This window comes from Salmo salar, chromosome ssa21 (genome assembly GCF_905237065.1).
Source record: "Salmo salar chromosome ssa21, Ssal_v3.1, whole genome shotgun sequence".
Lineage (NCBI taxonomy): Eukaryota > Metazoa > Chordata > Actinopteri > Salmoniformes > Salmonidae > Salmo > Salmo salar.
In genome coordinates this window covers 40,611,959-40,638,540 of record NC_059462.1, presented here as the reverse complement: position 1 = coordinate 40,638,540, position 26,582 = coordinate 40,611,959, and the positions used below count along the sequence as shown (strand labels likewise).

The 26,582-nt window shown below is 42.0% G+C and overlaps 2 protein-coding genes across 3 annotated transcripts in view; one reads left to right on the top strand and one right to left on the bottom strand.

The window, feature by feature from the left end:
• Window positions 1-6,202, top strand: part of hspbap1 (hspb associated protein 1) — a 48,294-nt gene extending 42,092 nt beyond the window's left edge. For both annotated transcript variants that reach the window (XM_014165387.2, XM_014165386.2), the window contains exons 6-8: window positions 1,217-1,300; window positions 2,388-2,498; window positions 3,394-6,202. In XM_014165387.2, coding sequence (XP_014020862.1) covers window positions 1,217-1,300; window positions 2,388-2,498; window positions 3,394-4,044 — 846 coding nt within the window. In that variant the 3' untranslated portion in view covers window positions 4,045-6,202. The remainder of the gene's footprint in view (window positions 1-1,216; window positions 1,301-2,387; window positions 2,499-3,393) is intronic.
• On the bottom strand, window positions 5,770-24,270 carry LOC106582352 (solute carrier family 15 member 2). The gene is made up of 24 exons (XM_014165384.2): window positions 23,923-24,270; window positions 22,236-22,282; window positions 21,458-21,545; window positions 20,213-20,354; window positions 19,884-19,976; window positions 18,013-18,112; window positions 17,679-17,769; window positions 17,494-17,571; window positions 16,090-16,172; window positions 15,808-15,891; window positions 15,505-15,594; window positions 14,752-14,796; window positions 14,450-14,485; window positions 14,051-14,139; window positions 10,532-10,613; window positions 10,013-10,138; window positions 8,816-8,980; window positions 8,654-8,700; window positions 8,430-8,537; window positions 7,910-8,006; window positions 7,597-7,638; window positions 7,369-7,470; window positions 6,968-7,072; window positions 5,770-6,680 (listed from the first exon to the last, which is right to left on the bottom strand). Exons 1-24 carry the CDS (start codon window positions 23,936-23,938, stop codon window positions 6,471-6,473), a joined length of 2,166 nt encoding a protein of 721 aa, XP_014020859.1. The 5' UTR covers window positions 23,939-24,270; the 3' UTR covers window positions 5,770-6,470.
• Between the last annotated feature and the right edge of the window lie 2,312 nt (window positions 24,271-26,582).

The window sequence follows — 26,582 nt, the reverse complement described above, 5'->3', positions numbered from 1 at the left end:
GCATGGTGATCTTAGGCTTGTGTGCTCGGGCATGGAAACCCATTTCATGAAGCTCCTGACAAACAGTTCTTGTGCTGACGTTGCTTCCAGAGGCAGTTTGGAACTTGGTAGTGAGTGTTGCAACCAAGGACAGACGATTTTTATGCGCTACGCACTTCAGCACTCGGCGGTGCCGTTCTGTGAGCTTGTGTGGCCTACCACATCGTGGCTGAGCCGTTGTTGCTCCTAGACGTTTCCACTTCACAATAACAGCACTTAAAGTTGACCGAGGCAGCTCTAGTAGGGCAGAAATTTTATGAACTGACTTGTTGGACAGGTGGCATCCTTTGACGGTGCCATGTTGAAAGTAACTGAGCTCTTCAGTAAGCCCATTCTACTGCCAATGTTTGTCTATGGCGATTGCATGGCTTTATGATATATTTTATACACCTATCATCAATGGGTGTGGCTGAAATAGCCGAATCCACAGTGTTTTCCATGTCACATATTGGTACGTCTGTCTTGACATCACATATTGATACATCTGTCTGTGCAAATGAAACAAAGCATGCAGCAGTCAGAGCTTTGTAGACTGAATGAATTAAGACTGCAGTGGAACGAGGGGATCAATAAGGGCTGTTCACTTTAATAAAGACTAAATCCACATCATGAATGAGTCAGAAGCACTTGGGAGGGAGGATACAAGCTGCCATCTAATGGCTAGTCTCCCCCACTGTGTTAAATTAGGTGACGTTCAGTGCGAAAAAAATGGTGTGCAACGTTCAATTAAACGGAAACGCTCTGTTCTGAATGACCAGTTGTAAAACGGGGATGGGTTGGGTTGTAGGATGGGGAACGCTGTCAACATGACCGCTGCCCTTTTATTTAGTCACTCATTGCTTCAAGACGCACCCTGCCACACCCACCAAATGTACCTCCATGTCTGTTTAAGAACATTTTGGGGAAATGTGTCGTTCAGTACAAACCGTCATGCGATGTAGTAAACGTTTTATCGAACTGATCAGTCCCTGACTCCTTCAGCTCTACTACTTATTGACTGGCTCTGCTCTGCTCTCCCATCCCCTGGACTATGAGCTGTGCTGCTAGCAGATATTTCTAGATATTTTGGACTCCTTCAAAGCTTCTATTTTGTAATATGTTCCTTATCCGTATTCCTACTGATCACCTTGCATTTCTTCTGATGCGATCTCACCCTGTTGCCCTTCTGCTCCAATAGGTGCTGTTTGTCCCCAGACACTGGTGGCACTATGTGGAGTCTGTTGACCCCATCACCATCAGTGTCAACTCCTGGATTGAGTTGGTATGTATAGTAAAGTCACCTCCAACTAAATGGTGTTAAGTATGTTTATGGGGAAATTGGACGTTTGAGAGGAGGGCCATAATTACAGTACAGCTTGATGAAGAGTTTCCCACCACTAGCTACCACTACCGCCCATAGGGCCATGGTCAAAATTAGTGCACTATATAGGGAATAGGGTGTTATTCAGGACACAGCCACAGTGATGGATGTGAGGGGTGTTGAGGCTCTCTGATGCTGTGGGTTTTTGAGTAATGAACAGGCATCAGAGTAAAGATACCCCTGTCATAATGATTTGTGAGTTTGCATGTAGAGGAGTAGTGCGCTGCATAACACAGTCACATACAGGTAATTGCCAAAATAATGGAAACACTTGTGTAAATGAGGGAAACAAAGTATATTGAAAGCAGGTGCTTTCACACAGGTATGGGTTAATTAAGTTCTGAGTTAATTAAGCAATTAATATCCCATCATGTCTAAGGTCATGTATAAAGATGCTGGGCAGGCCATTATTTTGGCTACCATGGCTATGCCCCCATAGGATGACAATGCCCCCATCCACAGGGCACGAGTGGTCACTGAATGGCTTGATGAGCATGAAAACAATGCAAACCATATTCCACACTTATGAGAGATTCTGGAGCGGCGCCTGAGACAGCATTTACCACTACCATCAACAAAACAATTATTTTTTTTTTTTTTTTTTTTTTTTGTCATTTAGCAGACGCTCTTATCCAGAGCGACTTACAGTAGTGAATGCATACATAATTATGGTATTTCTCGTGGAGGAATAGCGTCACATCCCCCCCAATCGAGTTCCAGACACTTGTAGAATCTATGCCAAGGTGCATTGAAGCTGTTCTGGAGGCTTGTGGTGGCCCAACACCCTATTAAGACACTTTGTTGGTGTTTCCTTTATTTTGGAAGTTACCTGTATCTAGATGAGAGGAATGTGTATTCAGGTAGTGTGTCACCTTCGATGCCACAAGGTCACAGACACAATCAATTATGCCTGCTGCACATAATGTCTTTATCAGCAACTTCTTTCCCTTAATAGGAGTTTTTCTTTCTACTTCCTGATCTGATACAGGAAGTTGATGATGAGGCGAGAGTAGGCGAGGCCCTCACCAAAGCCATCGTCTGTGCTCTGAAGACGACACCTAGTAACGACAATGATGATGACTGGCTCAATCCCACTGAGGTACAGTATCCTGACACTAGCCTGAGTCCTAGATCTGTCTGAGTCCTAGATCTGACCGCATAAACAGACCTCGGACCAGGTTACCTTGACCCTGAGGTAACCTCTTCACACTCTAGGTCTAAAGATTGGCAGTTCAGTTAGCACTGTCACAAGCCACAACGAACCCCTTGTACCGTGCAGAATCTGATGGCACATTTGCCGTGCACACTCAGGGTCATTCTGAGTGCAGTCCGACCATTTGTTCTCCTTATAAGAGCAGAGATCAGAAGGAGGAACTTGTTCTGGTGGGCTGAGGTCCAGAGAAAGAAAAAGTCCCAGGAATGCAGCATAGAACAACAGAGGAGATTCCAACCCCCCCATTTTGACCAATCTGTCTAGCTCCAGTTAGCATTTGAGTTGTTGACTGATCTTGTGCTGGACAATACCTAGCCTAAAACTGGCCTTTTTAGTTAAGAAATGAAGAGCTCCACAGAGATGACAAAGCAGAGAATTGTGTGTGCCTAGTTTTTATTTTATTTTATTTAACTAGGCAAGTCGGTTAAGAACAAATTCTTATTTACAATGACGGCCTACTGGGGAATAGTGGGTTAACTGCCTTGTTCAGGGGCAGAACGACATATTTTTACCTTGTCAGCTCGTTGATTCAATCCAGCAACCTTTCGGTTACTGGCCCAACACTCTAACCACTAGGTTACCTGCCGCCCCAAAGTTAGGAGACATAGTCCCTGTAAACACACAGTACTGACCATAGTCCCTGTAAACACACAGTACTGACCATAGTCCCTGTAAACACACAGTACTGACCATAGTCCCTGAGTAAAGCGGAGAGTGACGAAACATTGGTTTGTTTCATAACGGTTGGGTTTATAATTTCGACTTTTTTATTTTTCCAAAGGAGGGGTTGGTGGGACATGACGAGAACATGCGGTACCTGAACCTGGCTGTGGGGGCCTGCATGGAGAAGAGAGGGACAACAAGTCACCGTGACCAACAGATCCAGGACACCCCAGCATGTCCAGGGGCAAAACGTGACTCCAGGGGCCAAGCTAAGAACACCAGCTCTTCATCACCACCAGCAGAGGACCTTTCCTCCTCTTCCACACCATCCACCGTGCCCTTTGGCCCTCACCTCATCCCTGTGGCCTGGAACCAGATCACCAACCAGGAAACTACAGAGCAGAACCCCAAAAACCAAGACAGACCATCACCATCCAGAGACTGTGACATAATCAGGTCTAGTAGCGTATCCCAAAACACCCCTCCAAGACCTGTCAGTGGGAGTAGAGCCCAGCACCAGCATGAAGGGGAAGGCATGTTCAGCTCCGGTTCAGCCTCTGACCCCCTAGTGTTACCACAGCCAGGATGCAGAGATGGAGGAAGGCCACCACCTGGGGACAGAGACCAGGGCAATGGTGACAGAACACACTGCCCCGTCTCCATCACCACCAATGACCTACTGCAGTGCTTGGTTCACCCTGAGGTCATTGCTAGAGTCTCTGAGCTACTGATGGAGAGAGTCTGGTCAGGGACAGCCACAACACCATAGCTTCATAATCTACATTCCAACGTTCGTACTAGCATGCTACTGAGATTGAATGCCAAAATACATTCCTTCATTCTAAGTGATAAGCTAGTATCCCGCAATTGTCAAAAATGTCGAAAGGAGTCCTCATCAGTAAGTCAATAGAGTTTAACTGGGTTCAGTTGAATTTAACAGCTGAGGTAGTCAAGGTAGAGTATATCATGGTATTAATACCTCTGACACCGGCTCTTATTTCCCCTAACGCTGCTGGAAGTCTCTGGCTGCGTCCCAAATGGCACCTTGTTCCCTATATAGTACACTACTATTGACCAGAACGGCTTGATGATACGGCGAGAGTAGAACGGTCCTGGTCAAAAGTAGTGCACTATATAGGGAATAGGGTGCCATTTGGGACGCAAGCCTCTGTGGAGTTAACAGTGATTCAGAAACCACTGAATGAACGGCCATGCTCTGCAGTGCCCACATGGGAAATCCTGCCTGGCTGATAGTTAGTCCAAAGTGTCAGAGAAGAGAAAACGGAAAGAGGTTTCACACTTTTCTATATTTTCTTACCCTCCTGCTCCTTCTTTTTCTACCCCATCTACACTGAGTGTACAACACATTATGAACACCTGCTCTTTCCATGACATAGACTGACCAGGTGAATCCTGGTGAAAGCTATGATCCCTTGTTGATGTCACCTGTTAAATCCACTTCACACAAACCTGTTCTTGACACCGGTTTGTGTCAAGAACTGCAATGCTGCTGAGTTTTTAACGTTGAACGGTTTCCCCTTTGCATCAAGAATGGTCCAACCACCCAAAGGACATCCAGCCAACTTGACACAACTGTGGGAAGCATTGGAGTCCACATGAGCTAGCAGGCCAGCATCCCTGTGGAATGTTTAGGACACCTTGTAGAGTCCATGCCCTGACGAATTGAGTCTGTTCTGAGGGAAAACGGGGTTGCAACTCAATATTAGGATGGTGTTCCTAATGTTTTGTACACTCGGTGTATATTGTTTACTGTAGTATGTTATAGTCTTGGCGACTCCATGAGGTCAAATCCAAGTCAAGAGCATTTCTTCCATTACCATGTTTTGTAGTCTTGTGATATTAGACATTTATTTTCTTCCCATGCCGAGCAAATAGCACTCCAAAATAGCACTTAAAATTCTACTTTGTATAATCCTTGTAATAATAACAGTGATAGCTAGTATTTCTCAGATGTCGGCTACATTTTCTGCCTTCCCTTCCCCAGCTGGTAGGTTATGTTTGCGTCCAAAATGGCACCTTATTCTATGATTAGGTCACTCCTTTTTAGTGTTTTTTGGTATTTTATTAGGATCCCCTTTTAGCTGCTGCCAACCTGGAGCTACTCTTCCTCTTTAGACCAGGACTCTGCCTTCCATTCCCCAGCTGGTAGATTATGTTTGCGTCCAAGGGCTCTGGTCTAAAGTGGAAGGACTATATAGGGAATAGGGTGCCAATGTTAGAAAGGCAGCCTGTTATGGTATTGTGATTAATGAATGTTGTCTAAGGAGTGATGATGTGATATGTCCCATCTACCAGGAAGTGGTGTGTTATTTTTCTGTCTCTCTATAGTCCTGGGTCTGTGACAAGGGAAGGAAACCAAAGCTCTGAATGAATAAAGACAAGAAACATGTAAGCGCCACCAACAATGAGGTAGTCCTGCAAAACCGTTAGAGTAGCAAGCTTTCAGAAACCCATCAAAAATAAAATTGTCATATTCAGAGAAATTTACACATTTTTATTTACTTACTACAAGAGCACAATTAGAGAAATGTTCCCAGGAGTGGAACGTTTTATGAAGGTCTATCTAGCAAATGATTAGGACACACTAGACATTACTGGAGTTAAGTCTACTCCAGTATTTGTCTCAGGTAGCCAAAGAGCAGGGATGTAAATTAATCTAGGCCACTAGTACAAATTGTTCTACTAGACCAGCTGGCTAGTAACCAAAATCCTTAAGTTTCATGCCTGCTAAAGAAGGACCCTTTTCACAATGTTCTGTAATTGTTTTGTTTATCATTAACTACAAGAGTCCGTTGTTTTCCTCTTCATATTTGAACATCATTGTAAACAGGGGACTTCAGATCATTTTACTATGTACAGTAACATTTTATAAATTCACAAAAATTAAATACAGCATTTGAACAATGTGTTTTGTTACCACTGGTCCTGGTTTGACCTCCAGATTTTGAGAAGTGTCTTGGTTGGAGTGCTACCTGTGGTTAGTCCACACTGTAAGATCACAGACAGGGTGTGACAATAACTAACGACATACAGTAAGGTTCAGCAAGTAAAATACACTCAATCACCATATCTTAATACTTTGCTTCGATTTACAAATGTATAAAACAAAAAACATTCCACACTAGGGGCTTACAAATCTCTTGAGAGGGAAATATTCTGAAGTCAGTCACCAGACTACATCTTGGTGCTCTTCTCTATTGAGTTCAAGTACATAGTGTCGTCTGCCTGGTCCTTCTTCAGGTCGTCTTCATCCTCATTGACTGTCTTGTCTGGGAACAGCTTGTCTAGCTCGCCTGGGTCTACGTAGGTGTAGAAGTAAGCCATGATGGAGAAGATGATGCAGACTGCCACCAGGAGGCCAGCGAACAGCAGGAACTCCATCCACTGGGAATGTCAGAATCAGTGTTAAACACATTTAACACTGGGGACTATGGTTGTTATTTGATAGCCATATTTATTATCCTGGTGTACTCACTACGCAAGCTGGAGAGAGAAAGGGAACAAGCCATTATTATTGTTGTGACTGGTTTCCCTCTAGTGGACTACTGCAGACACTGCTCTGTTTGACTCTTTTTAACTGTTTTATGAGGTCTATGGGTTCAATGGTGCACTGACAAGGCTTCCTAAAAGGTACAGTAAAAACAAAACCGTCTTCTACCACTGGGACTTACCTGATCCAGACCTGCCCCCTCTGCTACGATTAGCACAATGACATTGCCAAAGGCTACAGTCAGCAGCCAGCCGGCCTGCAGCACTGACTTCATGTTGGCTGGAGCCTGTATTGAACATAGACCTAGATATTGTTTATCATTGGCAGGGAAAAGCATATCACATGTTCTTCACTCAAACATGATCTCCTTGTAGAGGCTAAATTCCTGATAATTAACCCGTAGCTGTCTATACCCCCTAGCCACTTCTAGTAGATCTGAAAGGTTTCTGGTTGGTATAAGCTAAGCGTTCATCATACTGGACAGATTCTTTCAGATCTACAGAGGTGCCTAAGTAAGCATTTGAGGTTTATTAGTCAATACTCAACCAATACTCAATCAATAATCACTGGATACCTACTGACCTGTGAATAGGAGAACTCGATGCCTGTGATGGAGAACATGACTTCTCCTGCTGTCATCAGGGCATACTGGGGGATCTGCCAGGCTATGTGAACATTGTTGGCCTTCACAAATCAAATCAAAAATAATTTAATCGCATGCTTCGTAAACAACAGATGTAGACTAACAGTAAAATTCTTTCTTACAGGCCCTTCCCAACAATGCAGAGAGAAAAAAAGAGAAATAATAACCATCACATCCTCCATCTTCTGGGGAATTATCTCTCCAGGGCCCTGGAAAAAAGTAAAGGAAGTTATGAGTACTGTCTGCCAGAGCAGGCACTGACGATGTGAGCAATGCCAAGGTCGTGGGTTCAATTCCCGCAGGGATCACATACCTTTAGTAAGTGTAACTTACTAGGTAGCTAGTACTAGAAGTAGCTAGTACTGTGCTAGTCCATGTATTTATACTGCCAATGTGGTTTCAGGCTATAGCAGGCAGCACTTAATAGTACCTACATTATGGTATTTTGTGATCTCATGTATAGGCAGTGGGCTGACTCACCCCTTTGAGGATGACGGTGTATGAAGCTCCAGAGTCAAGCAGGCCCAGGTTGATGGAGAAATCCTGTGAGCCTGATGTACACCTCACGTTTGTATACCTGTGAGAGATGGCATAGGTGAAGGATTTAGGGAGGGCAGAGGCAAAAGAGATCTGTGGATACTGAGATATGATCTAGTACTGACTGTATCAGTGGAGGCTGGTGATGGGAGGACGGCTCATAATAATGTCTGGAATGGAGTAAATGGAATGGTATCAAACACATGGAAACCACGTGTTTGAAGTATTTGATACCATTCCACTTATTCTGCTCCAGACATTTCACGAGCCCGTCCGCTCCAATTAAGGTGCCACCAGCCTCCTGTGGACTGTATCTATTTCTAAATTATTACTACATTAGTCAGATGTTCAATGTTAGAAAATTAGGAATATCAATTATTGAATGCTTTGTCAGTGGACTAGGAAGAGACACTTTACACTATTTTAAGATGAACTGCAATGGAACAGAAATATGGCCACTCACTCATTTCTTTCCACACTCTTATTAGGAGATATGCCATAGTCAGCGGGTATGTAAAAGTCCACACCAGCCATTGTTACGTTCACAGCCTCACTCCGCGTGTTTATGAACCTGTTAGAGCAACACTTGAATCTTTGCAGCGTATTCACTGAACTAACGGAAGTCAGTCTTTCCGATGGAGTATTATTCTGTCTCTTGTTTCAATTCAAACATAGACACATAATTACCTCAGGTATGCTTCCATTTTCTCACTTTTAAGTACGTTGTCTGTCGCCTATATCATAAAAAAATGAAAACAGAAATAGATTGCAAACACAGAAATGATTTCTGATGTGACTGAAAGTACAATTCTACAGAACTGTAAGATTCTGTAAGAACTTCCGACTCACTAGTTGACACACTATTCCCGAGGTTTTGCTGTGCAGGACGAGACTGTAGGCTTTCTGCTCTGTGAAAGTCTCTCTACACTCATGAAAGTGTCCATTGTGATTGATCCCCACAGTGATGGTCTTGTTGTGTCCCCCCAGTTCAAGATGCTGATATGCTTGAGGATCCTGATAGACATAGAGGCATATGTATTGCCATGATTAATGTTCAGCTCTAATCAGACCTGCATTCAAATATTATTACATTATTTCAAATACTCCAACTGGGCTTGATCGAGCTTTCCTGGCACAATGGAACCAATAAAATAGTCGCAAAACGGCAAACTCCAGGCAGGCTAAAGCAAACGCAAAGTTTTTGAAAGATTTCAAATTGTATTTGAACCCAGGTCTGGCTGTAATAGCTTTAGAACAATAGACCTGTTGACCTCAGAACACACTCCTATCTGTTGCCGTGAGATGTAGCTGTAGATTCCTATGGCGTCAGACTATGGAGCGTCTACGGAGTCTACAGCCATTTCTCATGGCAATCCTATCTGGTAGGTCTGCTTTCTATTTTTTATTTTATTTATTTCACCTTTATTTAACCAGGTAGGCAAGTTGAGAACAAGTTCTCATTTACAATTGCGACCTGGCCAAGATAAAGCAAAGCAGTTCGACAACATACAAAAACACAGAGTTACACATGGAGTAAAACAACATACAATCAATGATGCAGTAGAAGAAGAAAAAATAAAATATATATATATATTTTTTTTAAATAAAAAAAATAAGACTATATACAATATGAGCAAATGATGTGAGATAAGGGAGGTAAAGGCAAAAAAATGCCATGGTGGCAAAGTAAATAAAGTATAGCAAGAAAAACACTGGAATGGTAGATTTGTAGTTTGAAGAAAGTTCAAAGATAAAACATAAATAATATGGTGCAAAAGGAGCAAAATAAATAAAATGAATAAATACAGTAGGGGAGGAGGTAGTAGTTTGGGCTAAATTATAGATGGGCTATGTACAGGTGCAGTGATCTGTGAGCTGCTCTGACAGCTGATGCTTAAAGCTAGTGAGGGAGATAAGTGTTTCCAGTTTCAGAGATTTTTGTAGTTCGTTCCAGTCATTGGCCTATGAGGTCAAGGTTTATTATTAGTCACAGCATTATTAGCGTAGCAGGGTAAAACTAGGGTAAAACTCCCCAGCCCAGTTTACCTCATAGGATTTGATGGGTTGTGAGAATAGGTTACTCCCAGGGATGCTTAGTTTGACGTCACTGTCAGCCAGGTTGTAGATCTGTAGCAGACACTGTCCATGAGGTGCAGGCTCCACCACCGTTTTCTAGCAGAGGAATAGAGAGGGGACATCAGAGGACAGGTGACTGTCTCTGTTACAAAGGTGGCAATCCAGGTGGTCTTTTTTTTACAGTTGCAACATATTCATGTTGTTCCTGCTACACTAAACACTTCTCCAGGCATTGTGAGATCAGACCATCGATGCAGCGCAACTGCAAAAAAGATGACCTGGAGTGTTACTTATGGAAGTGAAGTGACCCAGAGATCAGAGGAGGCTGGTGGGAGGAGCTATAGTAGGATGGGCTCATTGTAATGACTGGAAGGGAGTCTAACGTGGTTTCCATATGTTGGATACGGTTCCATTTATTCCATTCCATCCATTACAATAATCCTATAGCTCCTCCCACCAGCCTCCTCGGCCAGAGATGCTGTGTCTTACCATGACGTTGACCTCCACCAAGGTGGCAGCACCGAAGGCCAGCGCTGCAAAGATCATACCAACAGCCATCTTCTTCAGCGGCCTAAGGGGGAGATGGAGACGGTATCAGGCATTCTGTCTCTAAAGGAGAGATGAGACGGTATCAGGCATTCTGTCTCTAAAGTAGAGATGAGACGGTATCAGGCATTCTGTCTCTAAAGGAGAGATGAGACGGTATCAGGCATTCTGTCTCTAAAGGAGAGATGGAGACGGTATCAGGCATTCTGTCTCTAAAGGAGAGATGAGACGGTATCAGGCATTCTGTCTCTAAAGGAGAGATGAGACGGTATCAGGCATTCTGTCTCTAAAGGAGAGATGAGACGGTATCAGGCATTCTGTCTCTAAAGGAGAGATGGAGACGGTATCAGGCATTCTGTCTCTAAAGGAGAGATGAGACGTTATCAGGCATTCTGTCTCTAAAGGAGAGATGAGACGGTATCAGGCATTCTGTCTCTAAAGGAGAGATGAGACGGTATCAGGCATTCTGTCTCTAAAGGAGAGATGGAGACGTTATCAGGCATTCTGTCTCTAAAGGAGAGATGGAGACGTTATCAGGCATTCTGTCTCTAAAGGAGAGATGGAGATGGTATCAGGCATTCTGTCTCTAAAGGAGAGATGAAGACGGTATCAGGCATTCTGTCTCTAAAGGAGAGATGAGACGGTATCAGGCATTCTGTCTCTAAAGGAGAGATGAGACGGTATCAGGCATTCTGTCTCTAAAGGAGAGATGGAGACGGTATCAGGCATTCTGTCTCTAAAGGAGAGATGGAGACGGTATCAGGCATTCTGTCTCTAAAGGAGAGATGGAGACGTTATCAGGCATTCTGTCTCTAAAGGAGAGATGAGACGGTATCAGGCATTCTGTCTCTAAAGGAGAGATGGAGACGGTATCAGGCATTCTGTCTCTAAAGGAGAGATGAGACGGTATCAGGCATTCTGTCTCTAAAGGAGAGATGGAGACGGTATCAGGCATTCTGTCTCTAAAGGAGAGATGAGACGGTATCAGGCATTCTGTCTCTAAAGGAGAGATGGAGACGGTATCAGGCATTCTGTCTCTAAAGTAGAGATAAGACGGTATCAGGCATTCTGTCTCTAAAGGAGAGATGGAGATGGTATCAGGCATTCTGTCTCTAAAGGAGAGATGAGACGGTATCAGGTATTCTGTCTCTAAAGGAGAGATGGAGACGGTATCAGGCATTCTGTCTCTAAAGGAGAGATGGAGACGGTATCAGGCATTCTGTCTCTAAAGTAGAGATGAGACGGTATCAGGCATTCTGTCTCTAAAGGAGAGATGAGACGTTATCAGGCATTCTGTCTCTAAAGGAGAGATGAGACGGTATCAGGCATTCTGTCTCTAAAGGAGAGATGAGACGGTATCAGGCATTCTGTCTCTAAAGGAGAGATGGAGACGGTATCAGGCATTCTGTCTCTAAAGGAGAGATGAGACGGTATCAGGCATTCTGTCTCTAAAGGAGAGATGAGACGTTATCAGGCATTCTGTCTCTAAAGGAGAGATGGAGACGGTATCAGGCATTCTGTCTCTAAAGGGGAGACGGTATCAGGCATTCTGTCTCTAAAGGGGAGACGGTATCAGGCATTCTGTCTCTAAAGGGGAGACGGTATCAGGCATTCTGTCTCTAAAGGAGAGATGGAGACGGTATCAGGCATTCTGTCTCTAAAGGAGAGATGGAGACGGTATCAGGCATTCTGTCTCTAAAGGAGAGATGGAGATGGTATCAGGCATTCTGTCTCTAAAGGAGAGATGGAGACGGTATCAGGCATTCTGTCTCTAAAGGAGAGATGAGACGTTATCAGGCATTCTGTCTCTAAAGGAGAGATGGAGACGGTATCAGGCATTCTGTCTCTAAAGGGGAGACGGTATCAGGCATTCTGTCTCTAAAGGGGAGACGGTATCAGGCATTCTGTCTCTAAAGGGGAGATGAGACGGTATCAGGCATTCTGTCTCTAAAGGGGAGATGAGACGGTATCAGGCATTCTGTCTCTAAAGGAGAGATGGAGACGGTATCAGGCATTCTGTCTCTAAAGGAGAGATGGAGACGGTATCAGGCATTCTGTCTCTAAAGGAGAGATGGAGACGGTATCAGGCATTCTGTCTCTAAAGGAGAGATGAGACGGTATCAGGCATTCTGTCTCTGAAGGAGAGATGAGACGGTATCAGGCATTCTGTCTCTAAAGGAGAGATGGAGACGGTATCAGGCATTCTGTCTCTAAAGGAGAGATGGAGACGTTATCAGGCATTTTGTCTCTAAAGGAGAGATGAGACGGTATCAGGCATTCTGTCTCTAAAGGAGAGATGGAGACGGTATCAGGCATTCTGTCTCTAAAGTAGAGATAAGACGGTATCAGGCATTCTGTCTCTAAAGGAGAGATGAGACGGTATCAGGCATTCTGTCTCTAAAGGAGAGATGAGACGGTATCAGGCATTCTGTCTCTAAAGGAGAGATGAGACGGTATCAGGCATTCTGTCTCTAAAGTAGAGATGAGACGGTATCAGGCATTCTGTCTCTAAAGGAGAGATGAGACGTTATCAGGCATTCTGTCTCTAAAGGAGAGATGAGACGGTATCAGGCATTCTGTCTCTAAAGGAGAGATGAGACGGTATCAGGCATTCTGTCTCTAAAGGAGAGATGAGACGTTATCAGGCATTCTGTCTCTAAAGGAGAGATGAGACGGTATCAGGCATTCTGTCTCTAAACCACACTCCTATGGACTCCAACAAGACAACTTGGCGTCAACGCGCATTGGTCAATATTGTCCCTACTACACAGAACTACACAGTATCAACGGTTTCCATTCGTAGAAATTATTAATGTGGTCAATTGTTTTATCTTTCTGTAGGACTACATAAGATGTTTGCATAACATTGTTCAAGCGTATCTTCCACTTATCTCGATGATATGATAAGAACACAAGGTACGGTAGAAAACAAACATTTTCTTTATGACCAAGAGGCGCATGAAAAATGTTGTCCAACCCACATGATGCTTGTTCTTGCCCCATTCTTTACTCATGAATGATGACTTTTTTAAATTTAACTAGGCAAGTCAGTTAAGAGCAAATTCTTATTTACAATGACAGCCTACTGGGGAATAGTGGGTTAACTGCCTTGTTCAGGGGCAGAACGACAGGTTTTTACCTTGTCAGCTCGGGGATTTGATCCAGCAACCTTTCGGTTTCTGGCCCAACGCTCTAACCACTAGGTTACCTGCCGCCCCAAACAGCCTTCAACTACTGTTGAAGACTGTAGTTTCCAGCCGTCAAACCCTTTCTTCCTCCGTCCTTGTTTCCACAATTCCTCTTGAAGCTCATTGGAAGTGAGGATCCAAGAGCCGAGGTCCAAGCTCCCTTCGGTATCCTCGTCCAATGAGCTTTGAGACAGAGTGAGGAAATAAGGACAGCGGAAGCAAGGATTTGACAGCTGCATAATAACGTTTTCAGACACAGCCATGGTCCACTCACGTGAGATTGATCCTGCACAGGCCTATGAGTGGGTAGACAACCACGTCAAAGATAGGCACAAACATCAGGATCAGCAGAGCGTTTAACATCTGAAAGAACAAGGAAGAACAAAACACAGGGAAGCTTCTGATGACTCAATATAAAATCACAACAAAAAATACCATCAAATCATATTGGTTGCTGAAGCAAACTTAGAAAAGACACTAGTAAATATTCTTGCTCAATTTATTTAGTCAATAACGAGATAGTGTCCATTATAAAAGGGTATGGGTTCAGGAGAGAACACGCGTGGTCTTACTCAAGGCCATTATAGAGAGAACCTATGGTTACAGTATAAACATCACCAGCAGTCGTAATGCACTATAGAATACTAGGAAGAGAGTAAGAAGCTGCAGGCACCTGCATTTGATCAGGCTTCAGAACGAATGTTGATCCCTGTAACATAGAGACAGATACCAAACAAGATCTCCACAGATTCCAAACAAGATATTTATTTTAGATTACAGTCAACGATAGTAAAATAATGCAAAATACTATGAAATCATAAATGTTGTACACTTGGGTTTTACCACAGTTATAGAGCACATTGTTACACCGTTTCAAAAGCTAGAAAAGGAAAGGAACTTACGAAGGCCATTCACTACGAGACTCCTACCACTGTTGTAATGTCCTGTATATTGAGAGAAAGACAAAGAACTTACAAAGGCCATGTTCATCCGGGTGGCCTGGAGAGTCCAGCGGGATCCCTATAGTACCATATAACAAAGAAGGCTAAATGTTATCATGTTATCACTGGCCCATTCACTGTATTCTATGGCACTGGATAGCTGGTTTGCCATCACCATTCACTTCAATGGTATAATCAGACCTCATCAATCCAACATGTCCTTGGCTTCTAACATGCCTAATGCAAAATGTTCTTGCCTATAAACAACATAGATTCCCTTCATTAAAACTAAGATGGAGGTTTTGGTTCTTCTTGTTTGTTTTAATCACAGTGTTTTATCAGAGGAATGTGCCCAGGGACTCTGGATTAGAGAAGGTTGGATGGATGGGGTTTTGGGGTTTGCACTTTTCCTTAATCAGTTGTTATTGTGGCGTTGTTTGGTCGTTGACCAGAGGAGAGGAGATGAGAAGAGAGGAGATGAGATGAGAGGAGACAACAGTACAATGCCTCAAGATCAAGCAGTGAGGCAAGCAGAACTTGGGGTCTCAGAGGGCAAAGCTGGTTGGCCTATCATTTAAAAAAGTAAAGAGTTGTAATCTGGTTGAAATTATGTCATTTCAAACTGTTTTGTCTTTACTTGGTCCGTATCTACTGTATTGGCCTGAATCGTGGGTTTGGGAACCATGAAAGGTCCTGCTTAGGGGGTTTTAACATCTAGGGTAATGGTTACTGTTCTATTTAGGAAGGTCCAAGCTGGTTAGGGTTAGGGTAAGCATTGGGTCCTTACCTGCTGGTCAAACAGAGCCCAGAACATGGGCAGAGGGATGTAGAGCACCAGAACCCTCAGGACCATCTTAATCTCATGGATCAGACGTTTCTGTAGAAGAGCACATAGGAGGACATACAGTATGGGTCCATTTCACCAGAAACTTCTTCACACATACCTTTTACCTGTAAGCCAGATCGCCATAAATGTTTCTCATCTTTATATTATCGTATTATAATCTGAAACATTGTTAATGGAACAGATAAAAGCTCCATGAAGTCATTATAGTCCTCACTGGAGTTATTTCATTCTTGATAATCATACCGGATACTTCTCCTCTGCCCAGTCCAGCCAGTGTTTCCTCTTAGAGTCGTACTTAGAACTCATCCACCGGTTCTTGATGGCCAACTGTAGGATGGAGCGAACAGGAGCAGTCATGGTCCAGTAGTAAGCCCAGGGGTAGTATTTTTCAGTTGTTTATCTTTCTATTATCTCAGAACCCAGAACCAGATCTTGTGTGCACAAGCCAGCAATGTTAACAATCTGCCACAAGAGACTCATCTTTCTATGGAAATGTGTGACTGTTGAGAGAGGTGAATGACTTACCCCCAGGCACCGACACACATCCAATAAGACGTTCCCCTCAGGTGGACTCTTCTTATACATCCCACTTCCAGAGATGAACACGACTACAAAGACAGACACATTTGAGTAGATGTTGAGTAGAATTTACTGATTGTAAATGTACTATCGCAATAAAAAAAATCCTCGAAAGAGCATTGCCTATCCGCAAAACAAAATACCATCAATATTGTCTTTCTGTCAGATCCAAGGGGAAATTAGTTCCCTCGTTGAAATCCTTTTGACATGTAAAACTGAATTCTAGGAGTTCCTGTAAAACTGTGAATTCTAGGAGTTCCTGTAAAACTGTGAATTCTAGGAGTTCCGGTAAAACTGTGAATTCTAGGAGTTCCTGTAAAACTGTGAATTCTAGGAGTTCCTAGAGTGGGTTTTTGGCATTTCTATCCCTGGTCATCCATGAAGGGTTAAAGGTAAAGAATAAACGCACTCCCTGTTAGAGTAAACTTCTTGTCTAACACGGAGTGTTGATGATGTGTGTTATCTGGGTGTGTGCCATTTTTTCAGCCCAGGAGCTAAAACCAACTAGCCAAAAGACCTTCAGACTGTATTTTCATATGTCAACAACAGTTTGTATTGTTACTGTCCCCCACCCTCCACTGAATCAAGCACTATGTTATTATGGACAAGACCAGCAAGAAGCTAATATGTGTGTGTGTGTGTGTGTGTGTGTGTGTGTGTAACACAGTTCTGGGTTGTTTTGACTGGCGAGGCGCCATGTTTACACACCTCTGTGGTTCACTAGGATCTTTCTGATGACTGCCTCTGTGGTCCTGTCACTAGGATCTTTCTGATGACTGCCTCTGTGGTCCTGCCACTAGGATCTTTCTGATGACTGCCTCTGTGGTCCTGTCACTAGGATCTTTCTGATGACTGCCTCTGTGGTCCTGCCACTAGGATCTTTCTGATGACTGCCTCTGTGGTCCTGCCACTAGGATCTTTCTGATGACTGCCTCTGTGGTCCTGCCACTAGGATCTTTCTGATGACTGCCTCTGTGGTCCTGCCACTAGGATCTTTCTGATGACTGCCTCTGTGGTCCTGCCACTAGGATCTTTCTGATGACTGCCTCTGTGGTCCACTAGGATCTTGTTTTCCAACTCGAGGGGCCATATCCCCGTTGATGTGACCCATAATGGTAGCTTGGCTATATGAATAGTACAGTAGCTCGTGTATACAAGCCTGCTGCACAACCAGGTCTGTGCTGAATGCATTCAATACATACTGTACCCCCAGCCGGCAAGGTTGTAATCTGGTCATTTAATAACGTCATTTCAACCAGGTTTACCCACTGAGTATATTCTACACCAAGTATGCAACAGAAAGCCAGACTAGTTTCATTAGGTAAGGTGTGAAGAAGAAAGCACAATCACCTAGAGCAATGACCATCAAAATGGCTGGTACTCCGAAAGCAAGAGCGTAGCAGTCACCGCCAAAACACTGCACATTTCCTGTAAGTGCGAGAACACACAGCAGCAGTCATGAGCAAAGGCAGAGGCCTAAGCCCTCAATGCAATTCACCTTTGAGATAAGGGTTAAGGTTAATGTGGACACGAACCTCGCAGTATTGGAGTGATGAGTGTCGATAAGACACTCCCAGCATTGATGGACATATAGAAGATGGAGAAGAATTTCCTCCTTTCGTTCGTCTGAGGTGACAAGGGAGAAAACCCAAAGATGGTGAACACTGTTTAATATCATAAATTCCTTTGATACTTTTTCAGGTCAAATTATTTTTTTTCTTCAATTTGTAGCAGACTTTTTATACCATTCTTCCGTAGCTAAGCCTACATACTTCAGTAATAACAGGTATTAGATTGAGAACCTCCTCATATGTTGCAGTAAGAGTATTATTAGTGTGTATTTTAGACTAGACTGATAGAATCTCTTACATGTTCTTCATCAAACTGATCACCTCCGAACGCTGCTACACAGGGTTTGATGCCTCCTGTACCAAAGGCTATAAGGATCAGCCCCACCATAGACAATGCTCTGAGAGAGAGAGAGAGAGAGAGAGAGAGAGAACATTGTTGAGTTTAAGGTTGGTCAACATTCCTATCTCAGATGTACATTGAGGTCGGAAGTTTACATACACCTTAGCCAAATACATTTAAACTCAGTTTTTCACAATCATTAAAAGTCATTAAAAGCTGTATGTATTTTCTAGAGTAATACATGCCTCATACTAACGAGTCAGTTAAACAATGAATTGATGCTGCTGTCCATAATGCTTTACTACTGAGCAAGAGTCAGTAAGTCTCCGTCCTACTCAGTTTTTCACAATTCCTGACATTTAATCAAAGTAAAAATTCCCTCTTAGGTCAGTTAGGATCACCACTTTATTTTAAGAATGGGAAATGTCAGAATAATAGTAGAGAGAATTATTTATTTCAGCTTTTATTTCTTTCATCACATTCCCAGTGGGTCAGAAGTTTACATACACTCAATTAGTATTTGGTAGCATTGCCTTTAAATTACTTAACTTGGGTCAAATGTTTCGGGTAGCCTTCCATAAGCTTCCCACAATAAGTTGAGTGAAGTTTGGCCCATTCCTCCTGACAGAGCTGGTGTAACTGAGTCAGGTTTGTAGGCCTCCTTGCTCGCACATGCTTTTTCTGTTCTGCCCACTAATTTTCTATAGGCTTGAGGTCAGGGCTTTGTGATGGCCACTCCAATACCTTGACTTTGTTGTCTTTAAGCCATTTTGCCAAAACTTTGGAAGTATGCTTGGGATCATTGTCCATTTGGAAGACCCATTTGCAACCCAGCTTTAACTTCCTGACTGATGTCTTGAGATGTTGCTTCAATATATCCACATAATTTTACTTCCTCATGATGCCATCTATTTTGTTTAGTGCACCAGTCCGTCCTGCAGCAAAGCACCCCCACAACATGATGCTGCCACCCCCGTGCTTCACGGTTGGGATGGTGTTCTTCGGCTTGCAAGCCTCCCCCTTTTTCCTCCAAACATAACAATGGTCATTATGGACAAACAGTTCTATTTTTGTTTCATCAGACCAGAGGACATTTCTCCAAAAAGTACAATCTTTGTTCCCATGTGCAGTTGCAAACCATAGTCTGGCTTTTTTATGGTGGTTTTGGAGCAGTGGCTTCTTCCTTGCTGAGCAGCCTTTCAGATTATGTTGATATAGGACTTGTTTTACTGTGGCTATAAATACTTTTGTACCTGTTTCCTCCAGCATTTTCACAAAGTCCTTTGCTGTTGTTCTGGGATTGATTTGCACGTGGTACCTTCAGGCATTTGGAAATTGCTTCCAAGGATGAATCAGACTTGTGGAGGTCTACAATTCTTTTCTGAGGTCTTGGCTGATTTCTTTTGATTTCCCCATGATGTCAAGCAAAGAGGCACTGAGTTTGAAGGTAGGCCTTGAAATACATCCACAGGTACACCTCCAATTGACTCAAATGATGTCAATTAGCCTATCAGAAGCTTCTAAAACCATGACATCATTTTCTGGAATTTTCCAGGCTGTTTAAAGGCATAGTCAATGTAGTGTATGTAAACTTCTGACCCACTGGAATTGTGATACAGTGAATTATAAGTGAAATAATCTGTCTGTAAACAATTGTTGGAAAAATGACTTGTCATGCACAAAGTAGATGTCCTAACCGACTTGCCAAAACTACAATTTGTTAACAAGAAATTTGTGGAGTGGTTGAAAAATGAGTTTTAATGACTCCAACCTAAGTGTATGTAAACTTCCGACTTCAACTGTATCAATCAATTTGTCAGACTACTCACATGTGTATGGTCGAGTCCCCCACACTCGGTATGGCCCCAACCGACTTGACGACGTGACCGAGCACATAGACAACAGAGAGGTAAACAATGGTCCTGTGGATGACATGACACACAGTAGTAACTTTCACAGTTACTTCAGCTTCTCCTCAACTAAGACAAGATTCAACATCGGAATAACAACAGTGGAGGCTGGTAGAGGGAGAAATCTGAGGACAGGCTCATTGTTATGGCTGGAATGGAATGCAGCCCATCCGCCAATCTAAAATGACACCAGCCTCATATATTTCCCACTGAGGGATTGGAGGCATTGACTTCTCCATCTAACTCACTTGAACTTGCCCAGCCAGGAGTCAGCAATGAGGGCCCCCAGAACAGGGGTGAAGTAGCAGAGGCTGGAGAAGGCATGGTACACTGCTGTGGACAGGTTCTGGTCCCAATGCAGGTAGTTGATGAAGTACAGCGTCAGCACCGCTTCACGCAAGCACAGCCGGGAAGTAAGGAGAAATAGATAAGGAAGCACCAGGGATCAGAGTTTGAAAAATACAGTATATCATTGCTCCCTCTTGGTCAGGTCTTTATTGTAAAAGAGAATGTATTATCAATAAATGCGATAAAAAGAGTTTGGCAATAACAGATTTTCCTTTTCAAGAAGTGTGTTTCAGGAAGTAGAGGAAGTAGCGGTCAGACAGGGAGTCTAGATCATGTGATGTTTCCATCTTAAATCAGCAATAAAGCCCCTTGTCACAGGGGGAATGGAACCTTGTGTGCAATAGGGAGGGGTACATTTAATGAAAGCTTCACCAAAAAAATATAAAATTGATAAAACCTTTTTAGCCTATCTATCTATGGGTAACAGGGTTGACGTGTCATGCTCGACCCACTCAGTTGTCCACCACAAAACAGGCAAAAAGAGTAGAACCAGCTCTACACTACACAGCAAATTCACCAGCGTTAAAGAAAAACTAAATGAACACTGAGAATGTTGAGTCTGTGGACCCATATAAACACCAAAACAGTGTTAAGTCTTGCTACCACTATACACATTCAATTGTTAGGGCACTACTACCACATATCAGTTCATTTGGTAGAGCATTCTCACTAACGGGTGCAACAAATATAGCCACTTACAAGGCACTCCTCGAAATATATTAATGAGCCAGCGACTCATTACCCGCACACAACATTTCTCCACAATGCACCATAATTCCCAGCTTCCTCAGCTGGGATCTCTTGATTGGGCCAATACTGACTGTGAGTGTATCATTTAGAACCTATGTGGTGTTGTGATATTGATTGCCATTGCCTTGCACGCTGAAGAAGGGCTCATACCAAAACGTTTGTGCGGCAATAAAAATATATCAATTAAAGTTATTTACCGGAGTTCTGTACTATTTCTGTTCTGTGGAATTACAGTACCATTCGAAAATAAAGCACAATGAACCATCATTTACAGTAAGCTGCACTAAAACCTTTCAGTTTTTTTTACTATTGATAATACCTAAAATGACCGTATAAATGACAGTTTTCCATTAAAGTGTAGTTAGGAGAACCATTCTTAATTATAGGTTACCTACCTTTCATGCCATAGTAGGAGAAGCGTTCACAGAACTCATTCACCACAATGAAGGAGATGCAGACAGGGTAGTTGGTTCCACATAGTTTCTGAGGAGAAGAAAGAAAGAAATATGAAAAGAGAGAGCGAAAGACAAAGACAAATAGAGAGAGAGAAAGAGAGAAAGAGTGAAAGACAAAGAGAGAGCGAAAGACAAAGACAGAGAGAGATAGAGAAAGTGAGATCGAAAGACAGACAGACAGAGAGAGAGAGAGAAAGAGTGTGAGAGAGAGAGTCATTAAAAGCTGTTTGTTTTCTAGAGTAATACACGGCTCATACTAACGTGTCAGTTAAACAATGAATTGATGCTATTGTCCATAATGCTTTACTACTGAGCAAGAGTCAGCAAGTCTCCGTCCCAAATGGCACCCTATTCACTACATAGGGTAGAAAGTTTGACCAGGGCCCATAGAGCTCTGGTCTAAAATAGTGCACTAAATAAGGAATAGGGTGCCATTTAGGATACATTATAAAGAGTCATTCATTAATCACACCAGCACATTACAGATTAGACTAAAGAGCAACTGACAGGTACTTTTGACATTAATAATGGTCCAAAGAAAAGAGACGTTAATAAGTCTGAAAAAGAAATGAAAGTTGAAATGATCAACTAAGGAAAACCCAGAAATCTTGCCAAGAATTGTCCAGTCAATATCCATTGTTTTACCTGTTCAATGCAGTCCAAATACATGACCATGAATATATTGTGCAATAGAACATGAAGAAATATAAAATATTACCGGTGATTTGCTTGTCTTTCCACTTTCATGAATTTCCAATTTCAGCTCTGTGGGGTAATCACAAAATAACAATTTTAGAGGTATTGTATGCACAAGATGCATGGACATGACTAGCCCTATAAATAGTACTCCAAATTCATGATATTCAAAATGAACATATAAAAGCATTTAACGTTACAAGTCTACACCTATTGTATTCTGTGCATGTGACCAATAAAATTTGATTTCATTTTTTTATTTACTTAAGCTATGAATACAATATCCAAATATTAGGTATATTATTAATATCATGAATTTGGCATACTATTTATAGGACTGGCTAGGACATGACGTGACATACTGTATCTACATTATCTAAATCTGGTCTATAGAATGAGTAAGACTTTCACTTGAGCACTATTCAATCAAACCCGTATTGCAGTATTCACGGAGGGACACATAAAAGTACATTTGGCGCACCGTTTTGGAAATGGTCATTATTACTCTATTACATGACTGACTATTAATAATAAAATAATAATGAATGATGGACTACTCATTATTATTACTCATTATTATTAGGCTAAAACAGTGGTTGATGCTAATAACCTGTATTTTATGAGATAGCCCAATTAGAAAATAGGCAAATACAAACACTCAGTAAAATGTGCGTGTTGCATCAGTTCCCTTGCAATAGTGATGGTGTCTGAGAAGCCTAAAGACAGGTGTGATGGAAAACATCTTCCGAACTTTCTACAGTAAAAATCTAACACTAGCGAGGTTTCGATTCCAATTGGCTAATCTGGAGGCGAAATAAATGTACACCTGTTTCGGCAAGGTGCTGGCTAGCGGAGTAGAACACTTGAAATAGAAAAAGTGACAGATTTTCATCCAAATATTCTAGAATCTGCATAAAGAAAATGTGCATTTTCCCACCAGTGGTGTTTCCACCAAACAGACTTGTTGTGGATAAAAAGAAGTGGGTGATGACATAGTGCACACAAAATGTACTTTTTCGTTTAAGTTTTCATGTACCAAATAAAAATACCCTCTATTATTATTGAAAAAGGAACATCACTGTGCACTTTCACCACCCTGTGAAATTCATCATCATTTATTTATTATCTGTAGACAACGTTTCCCGAGTCGTAGTGGGAGGACCACACACCTATATCATCGCGTGACTTCAAATTTACTTCTATATGATGGTTATTATGTCAATATTTTAACAAAAAGTTTCCACCGGCATTTCTCGCATAATACATTTTACCAACACAAAAGATCCCACCATGTAGAACGAACAAATCATCCGTCGGCATTTATAAAATTGTCCAGAAACTTCATGTTTCCATCCCAGCTGTCATGATGGTATCACTTTACTTGCATAAAAACTGTGGATGGAAACGTGGTTACTGAAGGCAAAATGTCAACCACTACACATACAGTATTTCAGCATTTCTATAAATCGAGCACATACGTTAGCAATTTGCCTAGATCCATCCTGTGAAAACATTGAATGCATACATCATTATCACGACAGTCTGAAAGTTGCAGACAGCGCTATCAAACGCGTCATTTTTGTAAATTGTCACAACTATTTATAACATTTGTGCATAAAACGCTTTCCTTCAATAATCCACGGCCTATGCATCCAATAAAAAACATCTTCCGAATACTTTATTTTTCCAAAAGTCTATGCACGCATTACCCTTTCGTTTCCCCATTTCTCGTGTATTTTCTGAAGTGTTTTTGGCGCTAGTGTCGCATCGGTCGGTGGACCTCTTGACGTGCGTCCAAGTCCGTCCCTCTCTTGTCTGTCTGTGACTGTGAGCGCAGCAATGGAAACGCAGCTCTCTTATAACATATGTTCTACTCGTTAGTTAATATTCCACTCCAGATCAATGAATTTTTGACTTCATCTTCAAGGACTTTTCAGTGCAGATCTGATCCTGTCACGAAGTCAATTGAATAGCGGATCTTACTTTACAGAGAGCAGTTGAGTATGGGAACCCGCCTGTGAGCCAGACTCTTTGGATTCACAATAGAGTTCTTGTTTGGGTTTTTTAACCCGCAAACCTGGGCGTGGAGTGCCTGTTGAAATTAGCCTGAAGTGATCATATCCTGTGAGTCCCACGAGTCACATTGGTGGTAACAGTACGTGTTTTCCATGCATTGGTAGTAACAGTACGTGTTTTACATGCTTTCTGGTACTTATAATTGGGACAAGTTATGCATTTCTGGGGTTGTTCAAAAAGCGCATTGTTTTCACTGATTGTACTGTTGTTGAAGTGACTCAAAAACAACTATTCCTACAAAAAAGTTATCATTCATTTCTTCTTCTATTTCCCGATTTCCAACATCTAGGAGACAATGAGCCCTCTAAAAATCCCAATGCATTGTAAAACTCAGAAGTCTATACAGTAATATTAGCATAAAACTATTTCCCAACTAAACCCCTGCCATGTCAATGGGTTGTATTTGTCATTGTCAATAGTCTCCTATTGTAAATAAATGAATGTTTAGCATGTGCCATTCACATTATCCTTTGATGTGTTATGGAGTTCCACCCTGGTGCCAGAGACCTCCTATGCATGGGCACCACAGGCAGTAGAGACACTGACTACATAATTCATCTGGGTTGTTGTGGAATGTGTGTGCTGAATGAAATAGTTAATGAGAGAGAGAGAGGGAGAGAGATAAAAAGAGAGAGGAGAGAGGAAGAGAGAGAGAGCACAAGAAAAGGGGAACCAGTGAAGAACAAACACCATTGTAAATACAACCTATATTTATGTTTATTTCTTTTCCCTTTTGTACTTTAACTATTTGCACATCGTTACAACACTGTATATAGACATAATATGACATTTGAAATGTCTCTATTCTTTTGGAACTTGTATGAGTGTAATATTTACTGTTCACTTTTTATTGTTTATTTCGCTTTTGTCTATCCATTTCACTTGCTTTGGCAATGTGACATATGTTTCCCATGCCAATAAAGTCGAGAGAGAGAGAGAGTGAGAGTGACCCTGGGCCGTTGAAAACAACAACCCATACAAGGACCTGTATTCAGTAATCTAATTCACTATGGCACTATGCCACTTAAAAACTTAATTCAATTCTGACCATATGACCCATCTAGCACAGTCGCATATATAGGCTAAGTTAAAACTGTAATGTGAAGAAAGAAAAAAAAAACGGGCCTGCAAGTTCAATATGGAACCACTTCCAAAAGGGTTATCAGTTTCAAACATTGGTAGTTATCTAAACATCATCGTGTGCCAACTGAATGACTGCATCTATATTAACCAGGGGTGTAAAGTACTTAAGTACAAATACTTTAAAGTACTACTTAAGTCGTTTCTTGGGGTATCTGTACTTAACTATTTATATTTTTGATAACTTTTACTTTACTACATTTCGAAATAAAATAATTTACTTTTTAATCCATACATTTTCCCTGACACCGAACAGTACTCGTTACATTTTGAATGCTTATGTCACAATTGTTTGTAGGGAAGGACCAAGGCGCAGCGTGAGTATCGTTCCACATCTTTATTAATATGTGAAACTTCGCAAGACATACAATAAACTATAAACAAAATAACAAACCGTAACAACAGAGGTGCAACATACACAAACTCAAAATAAGATCCCACAAACAACAGGTGGGAAAAAAACTGCCTAAATATGATCCCCAATCAGAGACAACGATAGACAGCTGCCTCTGATTGGGAACCATATCAGGCCAACATAGAAATATAACATCTAGATTACCCACCCTAGTCACACCCTGACCTAACCAAAAATAGAGAATAAAAAGATCTCTAAGGTCAGGGCGTGACAGCTTAGCAGGACAGTGAAAGGGTACAATTCACGTGCTTATCAAGAGAACATCCCTGGTCATCCCTACTGCCTCTGATCTGGCGGGCTCAATAAACACACATGCTTCGTTTGTAAATTATGTCTGAGCGTTGAAGTGTGCCCCTGGCTTTCTGTAAATTAAAAAAAAAAAGAAAATGGCGCCATCTGGTTTGCTTAATATAAGAAATTTGAAATGATTTGTACTTTTACATTTACTTTTGATACTTAAGTATATTTAAAACCAAATCATTTTAGACTTTTACTCAAGTAGTATTATTTTACTGAGTGACTCACTTTTACTTGAGTCATTTTTTATTAAGGTATCTTTACTTTTACTCAAGTATGACAATTGGGTACTTTTTCCACCACTGTAACTAAAAGACGCAGCCCACTGGGTACACACTGGTTGAATCAACGCTGTTTCCACGTAATTTCAATGAAATGGCGTTGAACAGACGTGGAACAGACGTTGAATTGACGTCTGTGCCAAGTGGGAAACAGATCTGA

Bases quoted from the DNA above. Each gene is read 5' to 3' on its own strand.
- LOC106582352 (XM_014165384.2), bottom strand. The intron at 18,113-19,883 runs GTGAGTAGTCTG...TCTCTCTCTCAG, and splicing joins GGGGACTCGACCATACACAT to AGCATTGTCTATGGTGGGGC. The intron at 8,981-10,012 runs GTAAACTGGGCT...TATGTCTATCAG, and splicing joins AACCCATCAAATCCTATGAG to GATCCTCAAGCATATCAGCA.